Below are 15,857 nucleotides of genomic sequence, written 5' to 3'. Positions count from 1 at the left end.
ATTTCTGGCTCCCAGGTGTCTTTTATACAGGTAACGAGCTGAGATTAGAAGCACACTCTTAAAGGGAGTGCTCCTAATCTCAGCTTGTTACCTGTATAAAAGACACCTGTCCACAGAAGCAATCAATAAATCAGATTCCAAACTCTCCACCATGGCCAAGACCAAAGAGCTCTCCAAGGATGTCAGGGACAAGATTGTAGACCTACACAAGTCTGGAATGGGCTACAAGACCATTTCCAAGCAGCTTGGTGAGAAGATGACAACAGTTGGTGCGATTATTCGCAAATGGAAGAAACACAAAAGAACTGTCAATCTCCCTTGGCCTGGGGCTACATGCAAGATCTCACCTCGTGGAGTTGCAATGATCATGAGAACAGTGAGGAATCAGCCCAGAACTACACGGGAGGATCTTGTCAATGATCTCAAGGCAGCTGGGACCATAGTCACCAAGAAAACAATTGTTAACACACTATGCCGTGAAGGACTGAAATCCTGCAGCACCCGCAAGATCCCCCTGCTCAAGAAAGCACATATACATGCCCGTCTGAAGTTTGCCAATGAACATCTGAATGATTCAGAGGACAACTGGGTGAAAGTGTTGTGGTCAGATGAGACCAAAATGGAGCTCTTTGGCATCAACTCAACTCGCCGTGTTTGGAGGAGGAGGAATGCTGCCTATGACCCCAAGAACACCATCCCCACCGTCAAACATGGAGGTGGAAACATTATGCTTTGGGGGTGTGTTTCTGCTAAGGGGACAGGACAACTTCACCGCATCAAAGGGACGATGGACGGGGCCATGTACCGTCAAATCTTGGGTGAGAACCACCTTCCCTCAGCCAGGGCATTGAAAATGGGTCGTGGATGGGTATTCCAGCATGACAATGACCCAAAACACACGGCCAAGGCAACAAAGGAGTGGCTCAAGAAGAAGCACATTAAGGTCCTGGAGTGGCCTAGCCAGTCTCCAGACCTTAATCCCATAGAAAATCTGTGGAGGGAGCTGAAGGTTCGAGTTGCCAAACGTCAGCCTCGAAACCTTAATGACTTGGAGAAGATCTGCAAAGAGGAGTGGGACAAAATCTCTCCTGAGATGTGTGCAAACCTGGTGGCCAACTACAAGAAACGTCTGACCTCTGTGATTGCCAACAAGGGTTTTGCCACCAAGTACTAAGTCATGTTTTGCAGAGGGGTCAAATACATATTTCCCTCTTTAAAATGCAAATCAATTTATAACATTTTTGACATGCGTTTTTCTGGATTTTTTTTTGTTGTTATTCTATCTCTCACTGTTCAAATAAATCTACCATTAAAATTATAGAATGATCATTTCTTTGTCAGTGGGCAAACGTACAAAATCAGCAGGGGATCAAATACTTTCTTCCCTCACTGTATGCCTTGTTGGAAGATGTAGCTTTGCGGAGGGAGGAAAGTGTTTTTTGTTTTTTTTAGCACTACTGGGAACTCTATGCTGAGATTGAGGAGTGGATTATCAGTTGATTTTGTTCGTCACGTGCAGTTTTAGTTGATATATTTCAAACTGAAATTGGAAACGTTACTGGCATTTCCCAACCAACTACAAGTTGAATAATGTGTTAGATATCTTACCTTCATTCACATCACTCACACTGCAATAAATCACATTTCTTAAACCAGAAGTGGAAAAGAGCAAAAATGATGACTTTTCATGCCATTGCAGAGTTTCTAAATGTAATTGGGATAAATGAAATGCACACACACACACACACACACACACACACACACACACACATATATATATATATATATATATATATATATATATATATACACACACATATACATACTCAAATTTTTTTTTAATCATATTTATTTATTAGAAAAAATATGAATAAAAATGGCTCAGGTGGTAGAGCATGTTGTCCACTAATCGTAGGGTTGGTGGTTCGACTCCACATGCCGAAGTGTCCTTGGGCAAGACACTGAACCCCAAATTGCTCCCGATGGCAAGCTAGCGCCTTGCATGGCAGCTCTGATACCATTGGTGTGTGAGTGTGTGAATGAGAACCAGTGTAAAGCGCTTTGTAGAACCACTAAGGTTAAAAAAGCACTATATAAGTGCAGGCCATTTACTATCTTTATTTCATTATTGGTGAAGTTCATTAGACCTTCGTAGACCTTCTGACATGCTCCATGTCATCTGAAAGAAGCAGCACCGCGAGCAGGCTACTGTGCTTTTTAAAGCAAAATTTCTTTAGGCAAATGAGTGTGGCCATGCACAAACACATCAATTTATAATGTGTGGGATTTATCAATCCGTACAGCATATGCATGTGTGATAGACCGGATAGATATGTTGAATTTTAAAATAATCACATGGCAAGATGAGTTAGACTTTCATGGTTTTTCAGTTGTGATGGATTGGATTCCATTCATATAGATTCATTTTTAGAACTTAATTAATTTTTTTTTTGTATTTTCTTGCAATAATGCCATAATCATATATATATATATATATAGAGAGAGAGAGAGAGAGAGAGAGAGAGAGAGAGAGAGCGATGGAGATGGTTTACAATAATCAGTAAGCCTAATTCAGAAGGAAATTCTCTTCACTGGTCTTTAAATGAAATTAGGTCGTGTACAACCAGAAAACAACACGGACAAGATTAGATTGAGCAGATCGGATTATAAAAGGAATAATACGCAACCATTAAGGGTTCATTTTAGGCATGTCTGTATTAAATTAGCTATTTGACTGAATAATTCTACACCATGGTTTCACATACAGTCAAAAGCACAGTGTTAAAGAAAAGATAACATTCACTTCAAAGTGCAAAAAGAGCTCATATTTGTATATGACCAAATCTCAATAAATAATCACATCGCTCATTTTACAAACTACAAATAACAAAAATATTACCAACAGGTCCTCGGGACACCTATTTCTCATAAATTTCTATTTTGTATTATTAAACATCAAATCTAAATAATGCAGAAAGTGATGAGTATAGCCCTCATCGCACTCATAAGCCCTGATATTTCCTGACTTCACAAGGAATGACAATATGAGGAAAATTGTGCATCCTTAGTAACAAATACATTACATAAAAGTAGTAAAAAAAAAAAAAAAATTGTTATTATCCAGAGAAAAAGCACATTTTCTTCATGACCTGTTGAGGTTTCACTCTGTACAGTTTCAAGCTTTTAAATGAAGAAGATATAGGATCTGAATAACAATTTGGATTTGAACATAAACGTCCATCTATTTCTATACAAGGAGAAACAGAAAAGAAAAGAAATTTGCACAGATATGTCTGAAGCATGTCAAATAAATGGAGAGAATACAAAAAACGAACCTTTACAAGTAACTGAAAAGTGAATAAATTAGCAAAATCGTATTTTTCGTCTATTTAAATATACTGGTGCTCGCCTGGACTGATAAAAGACCAGTTACCCTGTAGAAATTGATTTTGTGTGACCAAAATTGTTTTGAAGATTTTGAAGACACCAAACTCAAATTAGCACATTTGCCTCGCATCATCGCTCTCAATCCGCACACACAGGTTATACCTAAACGTGGCAGCTTTGTGGTGTGCATGTGTGAGCAAGGTTAAAGACAGCCTAGACAAACACACGCCACACTGGCTTTATAAAGAAAATCCCAACCTTTTGTCTGGGAGACAAAAAGCCGAGACTTGGAAATCATGGGTTTGTAGAGCTGTTTCGATTATATTAGCATCACTATTGATAATACCACCAGTATGAAAATTTTATTGATTATACCAGCATGAAAACCCAATACTGGAAAAAAACAAACAAACAAAAAAAAAAAAACATTTGGTTATACTTGACACAAAGAAAAGAAAAGAAAAGTACTAATAATCTAAAGCATAGATAATAAGAGGATGTCTTCTCTGTTTTAAAATATCCAGTGCAAAATTACAGTGTTAATCCTTTAAATGAATATTTTACATTCTGTTTTGTATTAAGGCTGGGTAACATAACGACAACTCCATCATAACGGAACTGTGGTCAGTATTTTCTTGACAATGACAACATCTGACTGCATAGTGACAAGCACCTGATTGGATAGTAGCTCACGCTGACATTTTTTTAGGCTCTTGTAAACTGTCTCTGTGTCTTATATTCATTCAGCAAACCTGACTGAATAATAATATAAGAATAGGTATCATAAAAGCATCAAATATTGCGATATTGCCACATTGCTCACTTCTAAATAAATGATCAATTGGCTGAGTCTCAGCTGAGGATTAAAGTAACAGGAAGTAACAGCTTAATTGGACTCAATAGAAACATAAAGATCATTTCAGGCTTATCTGTCTAAGATAAAGACAGATGAAGGACATTTTAATTTGTTCCAGTAGAAAAAAAAATGTAATCATTTCATTATTGGACACTATAGCCAAAAATTATGTGGACTCCTGACCATCACGCCTACATGTGTTCCTTCCCCAAACTGTTGCTACAAAGTTTTGAAGCACACGATTGAATAGAATGTCTTTGTATACTGTAGTATTACAATTTCCCTTCACTGGAGACCTGTTCAAGCATGACAATGCCCCTGTGCACAAAGCGAGCTCCATAAAGACATGGTTTCCCAACATTGTAGTGGAAGAACTGAACACCTTTTTGGGATGAACTGGAACGCCGACTGCACCCCAATATGAGTGCCTGACCTCACTAATGCTCTTGTAGCTGAATGAACAGAAATCCCCACAACCACTATCCAAAGTCTAGCGGAAAGCCTTCCCAGAAGAGTGGAGGTTATTATAACAGGAAAACAGAGGGACTACATCCTAGAACGGGATCTTCAAAAGGTACGCTATAGGTATGGATGTGATGGGGTGATGGTGAGGTGTCCACAAACTTTTGGCCATACATACAGTGTACACGACAAAATCCCTAGTGTTGAATTTACACCCTACAGTGTCTATATAGCTAAGTCCATTGGACACAAATGAACACTCTGGGTGTCAATTCAACACCAGGGATTTCACTGTGTATCATTACAGAGAAGTTAACGTGTGATTTAGAACACAGCCAACTGGATTCAAAAAATAAGCAAAAAATTAGTGAGATCAGGTCAACTCACCGAAACAACCACAGTATCCTCGTACTTAAATTTCGGGATGTATTTGTCTCCTCTGTTGATTTCCGACTCGTTCAGTGGCCTGAATCGGCACATCACTTTGACTCCGCATTCCGCCGCGTCCATCATGACGAACCTGACGCAGGAGGAGGAGGAAAAAACAAAAACAAAACCAAACAAACCCCAGACTCAGTGAAGATCCTGAGATAAAGTTCAAGCCGGAGGAAAACTTGATGCTGTGCAGAGATCAGTGGAAAATCCCGTTAAAATGCTTTCCCCTCGGCGTAGATTAATAGAATCAAACTTTCCACCCGTGTGAACACTTTCTGCTTAAAGACGGTTATTACTGTGAATCTCACACACGCAGTGATGCAGTCGGATCAGCCTTGAATGCTCTGGATATCGTCCTGTTGACCAAACGCTGACCGCAGCATCAGGACCGTGCAGCATCCCGGCTTTAAAAGGCTCCTCAGGCGCATGCGCATTCTGCATTCCTGCATTCCTGAATTCCTGAAGCAGAGGCGCCCCCATGACATGAATACAGGGAAATGTCTCACATGCTCTGGGAGTCTATCCTGGGAACGCTGGCTGTGAGAACAACAGTTTAGAATTGAAGATTTTATTCGTCATGTATACATTACAGCACCGTGGAAATTCTTTTCCCCCCGCATATCCCAGCTTGTTAGGAAGCTGGGGTCAGAGCGCAGGGTTGAAGTGCAGACTTTCATTTGCATCAAAGGAGACAAACGTATTTAGACAAACTTTCATTTCAACTCCTATATACCGTGGTAGACAGCTAAATTAAAAATAACGTAAAAACAATGTCTAAGTGTTTATTTACAATCTGTATATCCTGTGTGCACTGTTAATAGCGCCAAGATGTCCGATACTGCAGGCCATGTGGAGGCTGGTTGTCATGCCTCCCCAAACAAAATTTAATTGTATGTATCTAAAAACATGCTTAAAAGAGTTTGTGCTAACTTCAGAAAGATCCTTCAGGAGTGAGATTTCAGACTATCAAGAGAAGAACTTCAAGATGTAGAGAGGTGGTTTCTTCCCTCAAGTTGTAAGTGTAATAAATTAACGCTGAAAAAAAATCCTTTTAGCACTGACACTATACTGCTGACGCACTATACACAATATAACCCAGCAGAGCACAAAGTCAAAAACAAAAACGCTTTGGTTTCTATGCCCTTCTGCAGAATCAGCAGGATAAATCTGCATATTTTTTTCAAGTTTTTGTTTAAGACTAATAGGTCTTTTGTCATGCTTGATCTGAACTATGTTGTGATATACCACACCATAAGAATCCATGGTGAGGCACTGTGAGATTTTGAAATTAAAAGTGTTAAATAAATAAAGATTATTGTTATTATTATTATTATTATTATTATTATTATTATTATTATTATTATTATTATTATTATTATGGCATGGTCTACTGAACATATTAACAATAAGTACATGCCAAATATGCTCTTAACCTCTTCTGCCAGTAGAGGGCGCCAAAAGACTATCAACCTAAGACTACATCCACTTCAGTCATATTTGTTTTATTATATACTGTATAATACAGGAGGTGGAAAATAATGGAAAGCCATGACAATATAGGACCATCCTATCACCACTTCAAGAAGAAAATCATTTAATTTTTTTAGAGGGATGTGGAGCTATACTTCACAGTCTGCACTCCAGACCTTTATGGGAGCCCACCCATAAAGGTTCAAAGATGTTTAAACCTAATGATTGTGGAGGATATGGAAGTGACTTGTTTCAGCAATCCACTGTTGAGCAATTTTAGCAGTGTGCGTGGGGGCTTATGGGAACAACAACAAGAAAAATGTTTGCACCATAAGGAGCATCTGGTCATGTAAAATTGCCTCATATTTGTTGGCAAAGCAATCACTGGACCTAATAAATCTCCCACAAAATGGCTGCGCAGACCATTATGGATCTCCACTGTATTTAACAGTTGGCATCCACTGACTTGGTAGGAAAGTTGGTAAACGTCGACTTTTTCATTGCTTACGATTCCCAGTTCTGTGCTTCTTATAGCATGTTATGTGTATTCAGTCATTGGCCTTTGATACAATAGGTTTCAATTAGGCAGCCCAACCATGAATTCCAGGTTTGTGAAGCTCCCAATGTCTAGTTCTTGTTGAGACTGTGTCATTGAGGTTCTCCTTTAAATCTGGTAGCTGTGGTTAATTATATGACTGTACATTTAGCAACAGTCATTGTAAAGTGTCTTTCGATCCTTGTGAGTATGCTTTGACTTGTGACCACTGTTCCACTTTGGTGATGCCATTTGTCTATGATTGACAGTCATTGCAATGACTTAATCATTGAATTTCCTTGTTTTTGTGAGTGATGCAACTCCAATTAATTCACCCAGTGATCGGCATCATTCGATCACTTACTTCATGATTATTTCATGTTGCTTAGAAATCTCACATGTAAAAATGCAAATTGTTAGACCTGTTATAGATTGGCTCTTAACGATCAGTCTTGTTTAAACCATAGGGAGTTTTGAAGTAATGTTTCTGATTGGTCAGGAGATGTTGATTAATTTTATATAACTGTATCACTGATAAAATTTTTTTTTAAAAATCACAGGTGTATATTAATGCACTTGTTCTGAATACATTATTATTGTTATAGTAACAACACACACACACACACACACACACACACACACACACACACACACACACACACAGGGTCTTGTTTGGAAGATGTTCTTTACAAACAATTTTTTAAATGTATGGTCAGGAGACATTTATTTAGCATATTTGGAAGGAGCATCCAGTGTCTTGGTAACAGTCAGACGTGAAGCAGTAACTTTAAGATTTCCGACGTGGGAAAGTCTCTAGGAATGTCTTCGGGATGAGCAATTATTAGAAAATAGTCAACTTTTGTAGTAGTAAAAGAAACTTGGCAACATTATCGGTTACCTTTCTATTACTGCACACCCAGAGTGTTTTATTCCTTACACAATTGACCTGCCTGCAATGTACTGGTTTCCCATCCAAGCTGTATTCCCATCTAGCTCAATGTGTTCCTGGGAAAGGCTCTGGGTCCACCATAACCCTGACCATGATGAAGCAGTTAATGATGGTGAATGAATTAATGACCTGTGCAGGTAACTGAATTAATCACTTACTTCATGGCCCATTCTTAATGAAGCATTTGCTTATTTAGTCCAACTCATGTGTGTCCAAATTCTTGCTCAGCCTTGACGTTTTGCAAGCATGGTAAGCATAGCAGATCTTGAGATATTGAGTTCACATAGCACGATATGCCAAATCCACTGTTTTTCACATACACAGTATAATTTCAAAATAGTTGTAAATGAGTTTTATTGGTTTGATTGATGTGTTTTTCAACAGAAAGGATCTCCTATGACAAGAAAAACAAGAAAATTTTAGATGCATCTAAAATATCTCGAAAGCTACTGAAAACATGAATTACTTAAGAACGTTTTATAAACATTTTGCACTTTTAACATTGGAAGGTACCTTTTCAGAATGCTTAAGTTCACTGGGAAAAAATAAAACTCCTTTAACTCAACACAAAGGAAGCCATGAGACTGAATCTGAGATCACTGTTGATCTCCAGCACCAACGTCTCCATAGGAACAGGCTGTAAACTCAACGCGCAGAGCAAAACAAGCACAGGGGAACAATGAAGACTAATAACGCTTAAAAATATATGAACGCTCACATATGACTGCATCATTTCTGTGCTCCATATATTGATCTTCTTCTGCATGGACAGCTGCTGAGCGACTGGGTTGAGAGGTGAGTAATATTTTTCCTACAAATGTAAATAATATATGTTTCACAGCTCTCTGGATATATATATATATATATATATATATATATATATATATATATATATATATATATATATATATATATATATAAAGATTTAGTGCTAGTATGTTGAAAGTAGTATGAAAAAACATTGCAAAGAACAGAGTTATTCATTAGTCGCCTGGAATGCTTTTGGCTCAGGCACCAAGCACTAAGATAATGTAAACCATGAATTGACAAATACACATTCTTGTCCAATCTGGACAATCCTCAGATCAGTCCACCAGCCTTGATCTACATGAGATCTACTGTTCATTTTATTAAAACTTCAACAATGTGTGACACAACAGCAGAATTACATGCACACCTTTGAAATTATGGAGAGAGGACTGTGAATAGACCAAAGCCACTTCTTCTCCGTCAGCATCTGAGTTCATGCAACTCCAAGGACTACAGCATGAAGACGGAGGGGAGAAATATTGTGGATCTGCTATTGAAGGGGGAGTTGGAAGCAGTGACACGAGGACTGGAGAATGGACTTTACTCCTGGGAAGAGCTGGACCAGCCTCACAATGCCCAGGGCTCCACTCCTCTTATCAGTGCCTGTCAGATGGGCCTTGACATGGTAAGGGATTCTGGGTAATTCTTCTGTACTAAAACAGAGATATACATTGTAGTAAATCAGAACATTACTGCGTTTGTATAAAGTTTAAGACGTTATCATGAACTGTAAAGGGAAGCTGTGAGGAGTTTGTTGCCAAAAAAAAATTGAAAAAAATACCCTCCCCCTTGTTTCACTTGGGATGAGGTTCCCATGCTATTAAAGAAGTGAGAAGGACCCATATGTGCTTCTTGAACATCCCATTCCAGATTTATTCCCCCTTTGCTGTTATAATAAGCTCCACTCTTCTGGGAAGGATTTCCACTGGATTTTGGAGTGTAGCTGTGGAGATTGTCATTCAGCTACAAGACCATTAGTGAGGTCAGGCACTGATGTTGGGTGATGTGGTCTGGGGTGCAGTCGGCATTCCAGTTCATCCCAAGGGTGTTCAAATCAGGGCTCTGTGCAGAACACTACTCCAAACTTGCCAAACCACGTCTTCATGGAGCTCTCCATGTGTTAACTCTAGTAAAGGGAAATTGTAATGCTACACCATACAAAGACATCATAAACATTTGTGTGCTTCCAACTTTGTGGGAAGAGTTTGGGGAATGAACACATATGGGTGTGATGATCAGGTGTCCACAAACTTTCAGCCATATATACAGGTGCATCTCAAAAAATTTGAATATCATGGAAAAGTTTTTTTTTTTCCATAATTTAATTCAAAAAGTGGAACTTTCATATATTCCAGATTCATTGCACAAAGTGAAATATTTCAAGCCTTTAAAATAAACAAATAAATAAATAAATCTTGATTACACAGAGTCCTAACTTTTTTTGGAATTGGGGTTGTATAATAATTGTGGACAGAGCAAAGGCAAAGAGCAGATGCATGTTGTCACATTGAAATAAAGTGGCATGATATTTTGTTCTTGTGGTATTCTTCCTAAAGGGAAATTTAGTAGGCATTTAATTAAAGGAAGTCAAATGGGATTGCTTTGTTTACAACAATTGAACTGGTCCATAACGTGCCTAATGATGCCAATTAATACAGCTACATAAACAGCCAAAAAAAACTGTCAGAGTGCGCAAGCAAAAATCTAATTTGTCTGACACAGCATGGCTAATGAATCCAATTCGATCACTTGTTTTGAATATAATGATCTCTTGGACCTGAAATTCAAAACAAGCATGTGACTTCCTAAAAGAGTGCAGAGTCCACTGGGAGGTAGGCTCTCGAGTCCCATTCTGGCTTTAACACTCACGTGACCAATGATTTCATTATGTAATGCCTAAAACCAATAGAAGCCTTTATTATGGCCCTACTTGACCAAGACTAACCTACAATACAAAATAAGCTGTTCTTATATTCATATCTGGATGCAGGTCATGCATTTCCTTTTGGAAAGAGGAGCAGATGCAACACTGTGCAACTACAGCAATCAGACAGCGCTACATGTCAGTCAGCCTGACCTACAGAAGGAGCTGTTGGCTGCCATGTTGAGACCTTTAGCCTACCGTGCTCAGTTCTTAGAGGTTGCCTGGAGAGGGGATATTCACGCCCTACAGCACCTGCTGGTAAGCAGACCATTCTTTGACTTCCACTTAACATTTGGCAGGTGGGAAACACGACACCACGTTCAGATCCTTTTATTTACTGCCACACAATGAAACACAGTTTCTCTGACATATTGGAAAGTGGACTTTCAACATTGGCCATCTGTGATTACTTTAAAGTAAAGCCCTCCCCCCCACCCCCACCCCCACAGCCAGAGGTGTTACATGTGTGACAGTGGAAGGAAATAGAAACCAAGCTGTTGATTCTGCCCAAATTAAGTATAAATAATAAGTGAGCTATCTATCCTGGGAAACAGATTTGTCTTTGTCTTGTAGTTTGAGAAAGATTCGGTGGACGTGAACATCCAGAACCAGAATGGGCTGACCCCACTGATGCTGGCAGTGAGGGATGTGGATCTGTTTGAGGGGTTTAAGAGCATCATGGGATGGGACTATGATCCTACCAAAGTAGTGAAGACGCTGCTGGCTCAGTCTGCGTAAGGAAACCAAGCTCATTTCATTTTGTTTATAATACACTTTACACATTCAGTATTTTCCCCAAATGAGTAGTAAAACAATGAATACAGAATATTGCAGCATAGTAAATAAATCAACATAGTGAGTGGGATACTGGGAAAAACTCAAACAGGTGGTTCTTCATCTCAGCTATGGAGGAAATTTCCCAGACTGGTATTGAGATCCAAAGACATATTTACTAACAATAAATCCTCAATCATCTGTTCTTTAGAAACATGGACATCCAAGACCAAAAGAGCTACACCGTTCTTACCTATGTCTCTCAGATCAAGAGCTCAGTGAAAGATCAGCTGCTCCAGATCATTTTGGAGCATCAAACTCAGTCAGGTGAGATTAGCTTCTATCCAAAAGATGCTAATTTTAAATTTTAAGTTATTCTCAGTTCTACCTTTCTCATTCCTGTAAAAACTTACTTAGGAGGGTCGCTTGCTGACTCATGCTATCTTTTGCATTGTGTGTTTGTTTTTTTAAACAGTGCGTACACATCTGGGACCAGAGTTTCATTTTCCTGCAGAACATTCCTACAGCCTCTCTTCTCCACACATGTTCTCGACTTCGGCCAACGAGAGAGTAAGACACTTTATGGCCACAACAAATTTCTAGTATTCTAGTATTTCTAGTATTCTAGTATTTCTAGCAGAATGTTGCCCTGACAACATCTACAATTAATGTCTAGTTAGGGTTCTTATTAAACAGCCAGATAGACAACCTTGGTTATGGCTGCCAAACTTGAAAGATTGGCCAGGAGACAGCCTAGAGAATATATATATTTTTTTATTAAAGTGTTGAGTGTATACACTATATTGCCAAATGTTTGTGGACACCTAACCATCACAACCAGAGATGCTTGTTGAACATCCCATTCTAAGGCCATGGTCATTAATATGGAGTCAGCGTTCCCATTCTGAGAAAGTATTCCCCTAGATTTTGGAATGTGTCTGAGGGGATTTGAGGTAATTCAGGCCACAAGAGCACAAGGATGAGGTTGGACAGATGTTGGGCGAGAAGACCTGGGGAGTTCCAGTTCATCCCTAAGGCATTTAATGGGTTTGAGGTCAAGTCTCTGCAGGTCACTCAAGGGGTGCTTCTCAATACTCAAATTGATGCTTCCTCGTTTCCTCGCTTCTCCGTCCTCCAGTACATGACCCAAAATAGATCGAAGTAAGCCATCGTGAAGGACATATCGATTCTCTAATTGCACCGCGAGGAGCGAGGAATGAGGAAGCTTCCAGAGGAGCTAGGAGTGAGGATACACAGGTGCACCCTATGCGGAAGTGTTTCTTGACTAAAAACACCTGACACACGTATAAATTCCCCTCCTCCTTTTACATCTGCCACAATCTCAAACAAAAAGTCCTTTGATGATGTGATGGAATTTTGTGAGAAAAATAATTAAATAATAATAAGCTTACACTGAGTATTGTAATTAATCGATCCTTGCATGTTTGGATATGCAAAGCTGCACAAAAGATGCGATAAAGTATGTATTGTTCATTGATTCATTGTGGAATAACCCAAACAAGCTCCAACAACATAACTGTAGATCCCTGAAGCACAATGAGGTAATCCAGCTGAGCACAGTCAACATTAATTGACGTAGGTTTGAAGTGACGCTTGAGAGAGCGAGGAAATTCCATTTGACTTCCATTCCATCTCTTCTCTCCTCGCATCTCATCCTTGCATCCTTCCCTCGCATCCAAACGGGGTGAATCCAAGACACAAGGAAAGGAAGCGAAGAAAGGAAATTAGAATGCACAAATAAGAAATGAGAAGCACCGAAGACCTTCCACACCAACATCTACAAACCATGTCTTCAAGGTGCTCGCTTCTTGCAAAGGGGCATGGTCATGCTGGAACAGGTTTCCAGTGAATGGAAAGTGCAATGCTACAGCATACAATGACAATTACAATTGTGTGCCAACAACTTTGTGGCAAAAGTTTGGTGAAGAACCACATGTGTGTCGACAAACTTTTGGCCATATAATGTATTTAGGTGTGCTTGGTGTTTTCACAGAGTATTGAGGTATTTGAATTCCCACTCAAAGTTAATTTATATACATTTCCTTTTATACCATTAATCAAATGCAAACAAAACAGAAACGTTGAATCTTAGTTACAAAATGACTTAGACAATGCACTGAGCACACAGTAGATTTAAAGCTGTTGCAGGCTAGAAGTACTGTAAAAAATGTAACCTTGTAAATGTAATGTTATTTTCAGTGTTCATATACAAGTCATATCTTTAGCATATGATTAGCCAGGAAGCCATACATTTTTTTCTAGCTACTAAATGACACTCTTTTCCAATGACTAATCTTCGTGGTGCACTATGTACAGAAATTATATCTGCCAACGGCCCTTGACATTAGTTAGGAATTATATATATCTCAAAAGCATACATTTGGGACACAGTCCACCATGGCAAATCGATCAGATTCACAGTAACGGTTCCCACTGAATATCGTGGTTAATATTTTGATAGAATAGTTCCGTAGACTTAGCACTGAAAAGGAGGCACCAAAATGAGGCAAAAGCCTCATCTGCATTCAGTCAGGATGGGTCAGTGTGTACTTGTGTGTAGTGTTTACCAAATGTTCATACCACTTGGCCTAACACAATGGGGAAGTACTATAAAGATGCTAAGAACAGAGAAAAATGTTTACTCTCTCTTGTTGGCAGGATGTAAAGGAACCATATGCATATATTGCTGTCCAAGAAGACCACGAAAACTTCCACCAAGGTGAGTTAGCGTTGTTTCAAAACAATCCCCGTATCCCTTCGAGAGCCAAAAAGACAACATGCCAAAGCTCCACCTGCGGAGCATTTACAGAAATACAGTAGCTCTCTGTCCTCTGTTTTTCCCAACCACCCCCTGAGGCGGCTCTCTCTGCTGCATTAAACACACCAGCCGGCCCTTGTCAACACACATCGATACTCATAAGCCCAGCCCATCCCACAAAGCAATGGTGACAATGGAAGGGGTGGGTCTGACGAAGCAGAGTCACTTAACACAAAACAGGCAAATGATCTCAGAGTATGGACCAATACAACAAAGTCCAACATTTGAAGACACCAAGCTTGTATAAGGAAAACAATTCCTATTAATGAAAAGAACTTGGGAAATACTAGATTTTTTTTTTTTTGGATTTCTCAAGATATTAACAGCTGTCAAGGAGGAGGCAGGGGTAAGGTTTTATTGTCATCCCATTAATAAATATGATTACTATGACTTAATTAGTATTGCAAAGTCTTACAAAGATGCTTATCTAACCTGCACCAACAATGGATGTGTAAGTTTATCCTCAGTAAAGGGTTAGTAGTATTTTGGCAGAGTCTTATCAAAATACTAGCGCCACTGGCATAGAGAAGATTTACTGCTTGAGCCGGTGTGACTTGACATTCAATGTGTCCACAGATAAGATCATTGCCTTGTGCTTGCAAAGTGCCATGGAGCCCAAGATGAACAGCAAGGAAACTGGGTGAGCCAGCTGAGCACATAGGCACTAACATAATTAGCATTCAAATAATCAAAATTAGCCATCTGGTGGTGAACAAACAATTACACAGTAGGACAAATAGCATTTAAAGAGCTGCACCTGTGCGCACAGACCCAATATATGCTTTGGGGGGCGGGGGAGCCTTCTTGTCCCATGCAGATTCAAGTGTCTTGGTCTGACTTTTACACAAAGACTGTACAGAGGAATACTGTTACAGGTTCAATCAGCTGTCAGCGTAAGACCATGGTTCCAGGTCATCCCATTATCCCAGAACAAGGAGGGAGGACAGAGAAATAGTGTTATGCATTTTCAAAGTGTCTTTGATTTAGAATACAATGCAAAATGTCCCGTTTTCCCTAGGTGGACAACATTACCGAGCCTGAGGGACAGGAATAAATGTTGGACCAAATTTGGCATCCTGTATCCCACCTGTGATGTTCCAATGAAAACATCCTTAGTACCTATACCTCCAAGGCTCACAGAGAAAACCAAAGCCATTCTCGAGACTCCTATAGTACCACATTTCTCTCAGCTTAGCCAGTCTGCGCCAAGCCTGGCCCTCCTTGATGCAAGTTTTCTACTACAAGTACGGACCAATATACACAACAGTAAGTGCTGTCAGAAATGATAATTGTAACTGAAGTAGTAGATGCATATTAACAATGAATTGTTTGACGAATTACAGGGCTCAGTACCAGTAATGAACATGAAAAAAGGGTAAGATACTTCCTACTGGTCTTGCAATTAATACCTCTGAA

General features: G+C 39.3%; 2 protein-coding genes across 2 annotated transcripts in view; one reads left to right on the top strand and one right to left on the bottom strand.

Moving 5' to 3' along the window:
• kif5c (kinesin family member 5C) overlaps nucleotides 1-5,596 on the bottom strand; it is a 53,666-nt gene extending 48,070 nt beyond the window's left edge. Inside the window, exon 1 of the mRNA XM_053626466.1 lies at nucleotides 5,093-5,596. Within this exon, the coding sequence (XP_053482441.1) occupies nucleotides 5,093-5,218 (126 nt within the window). The 5' untranslated portion in view covers nucleotides 5,219-5,596. The remainder of the gene's footprint in view (nucleotides 1-5,092) is intronic.
• A 3,658-nt stretch (nucleotides 5,597-9,254) lies between these two features.
• LOC128609358 (E3 ubiquitin-protein ligase MIB1) lies at nucleotides 9,255-15,515 on the top strand. Its single transcript, XM_053627890.1, has 7 exons — nucleotides 9,255-9,529; nucleotides 10,895-11,086; nucleotides 11,402-11,562; nucleotides 11,814-11,929; nucleotides 12,078-12,172; nucleotides 14,282-14,342; nucleotides 15,018-15,515. The coding sequence occupies exons 1-7, from the start codon at nucleotides 9,362-9,364 to the stop codon at nucleotides 15,083-15,085; spliced, it is 861 nt and encodes a 286-aa protein (XP_053483865.1). The 5' UTR covers nucleotides 9,255-9,361; the 3' UTR covers nucleotides 15,086-15,515.
• Nucleotides 15,516-15,857: the final 342 nt, after the last annotated feature.

This window comes from Ictalurus furcatus, chromosome 6, assembly GCF_023375685.1.
Source record: "Ictalurus furcatus strain D&B chromosome 6, Billie_1.0, whole genome shotgun sequence".
NCBI lineage: Eukaryota > Metazoa > Chordata > Actinopteri > Siluriformes > Ictaluridae > Ictalurus > Ictalurus furcatus.
The sequence above is the reverse complement of the archived record's forward strand: the minus strand, read 5'-3'. Positions and strand labels throughout refer to the sequence as shown.

Excerpts from the sequence above, each read along its gene's own strand:
- LOC128609358 (XM_053627890.1), top strand. The coding sequence starts at position 9,362 with ATGAAGACGGAGGGGAGAAATATTGTGGATCTGCTATTGAAGGGGGAG. Across the intron at positions 11,087-11,401 it reads ACGCCCTACAGCACCTGCTG|TTTGAGAAAGATTCGGTGGA; the intron begins GTAAGCAGACCA and ends TTTGTCTTGTAG. Across the intron at positions 12,173-14,281 it reads CGACTTCGGCCAACGAGAGA|GATGTAAAGGAACCATATGC; the intron begins GTAAGACACTTT and ends TCTTGTTGGCAG.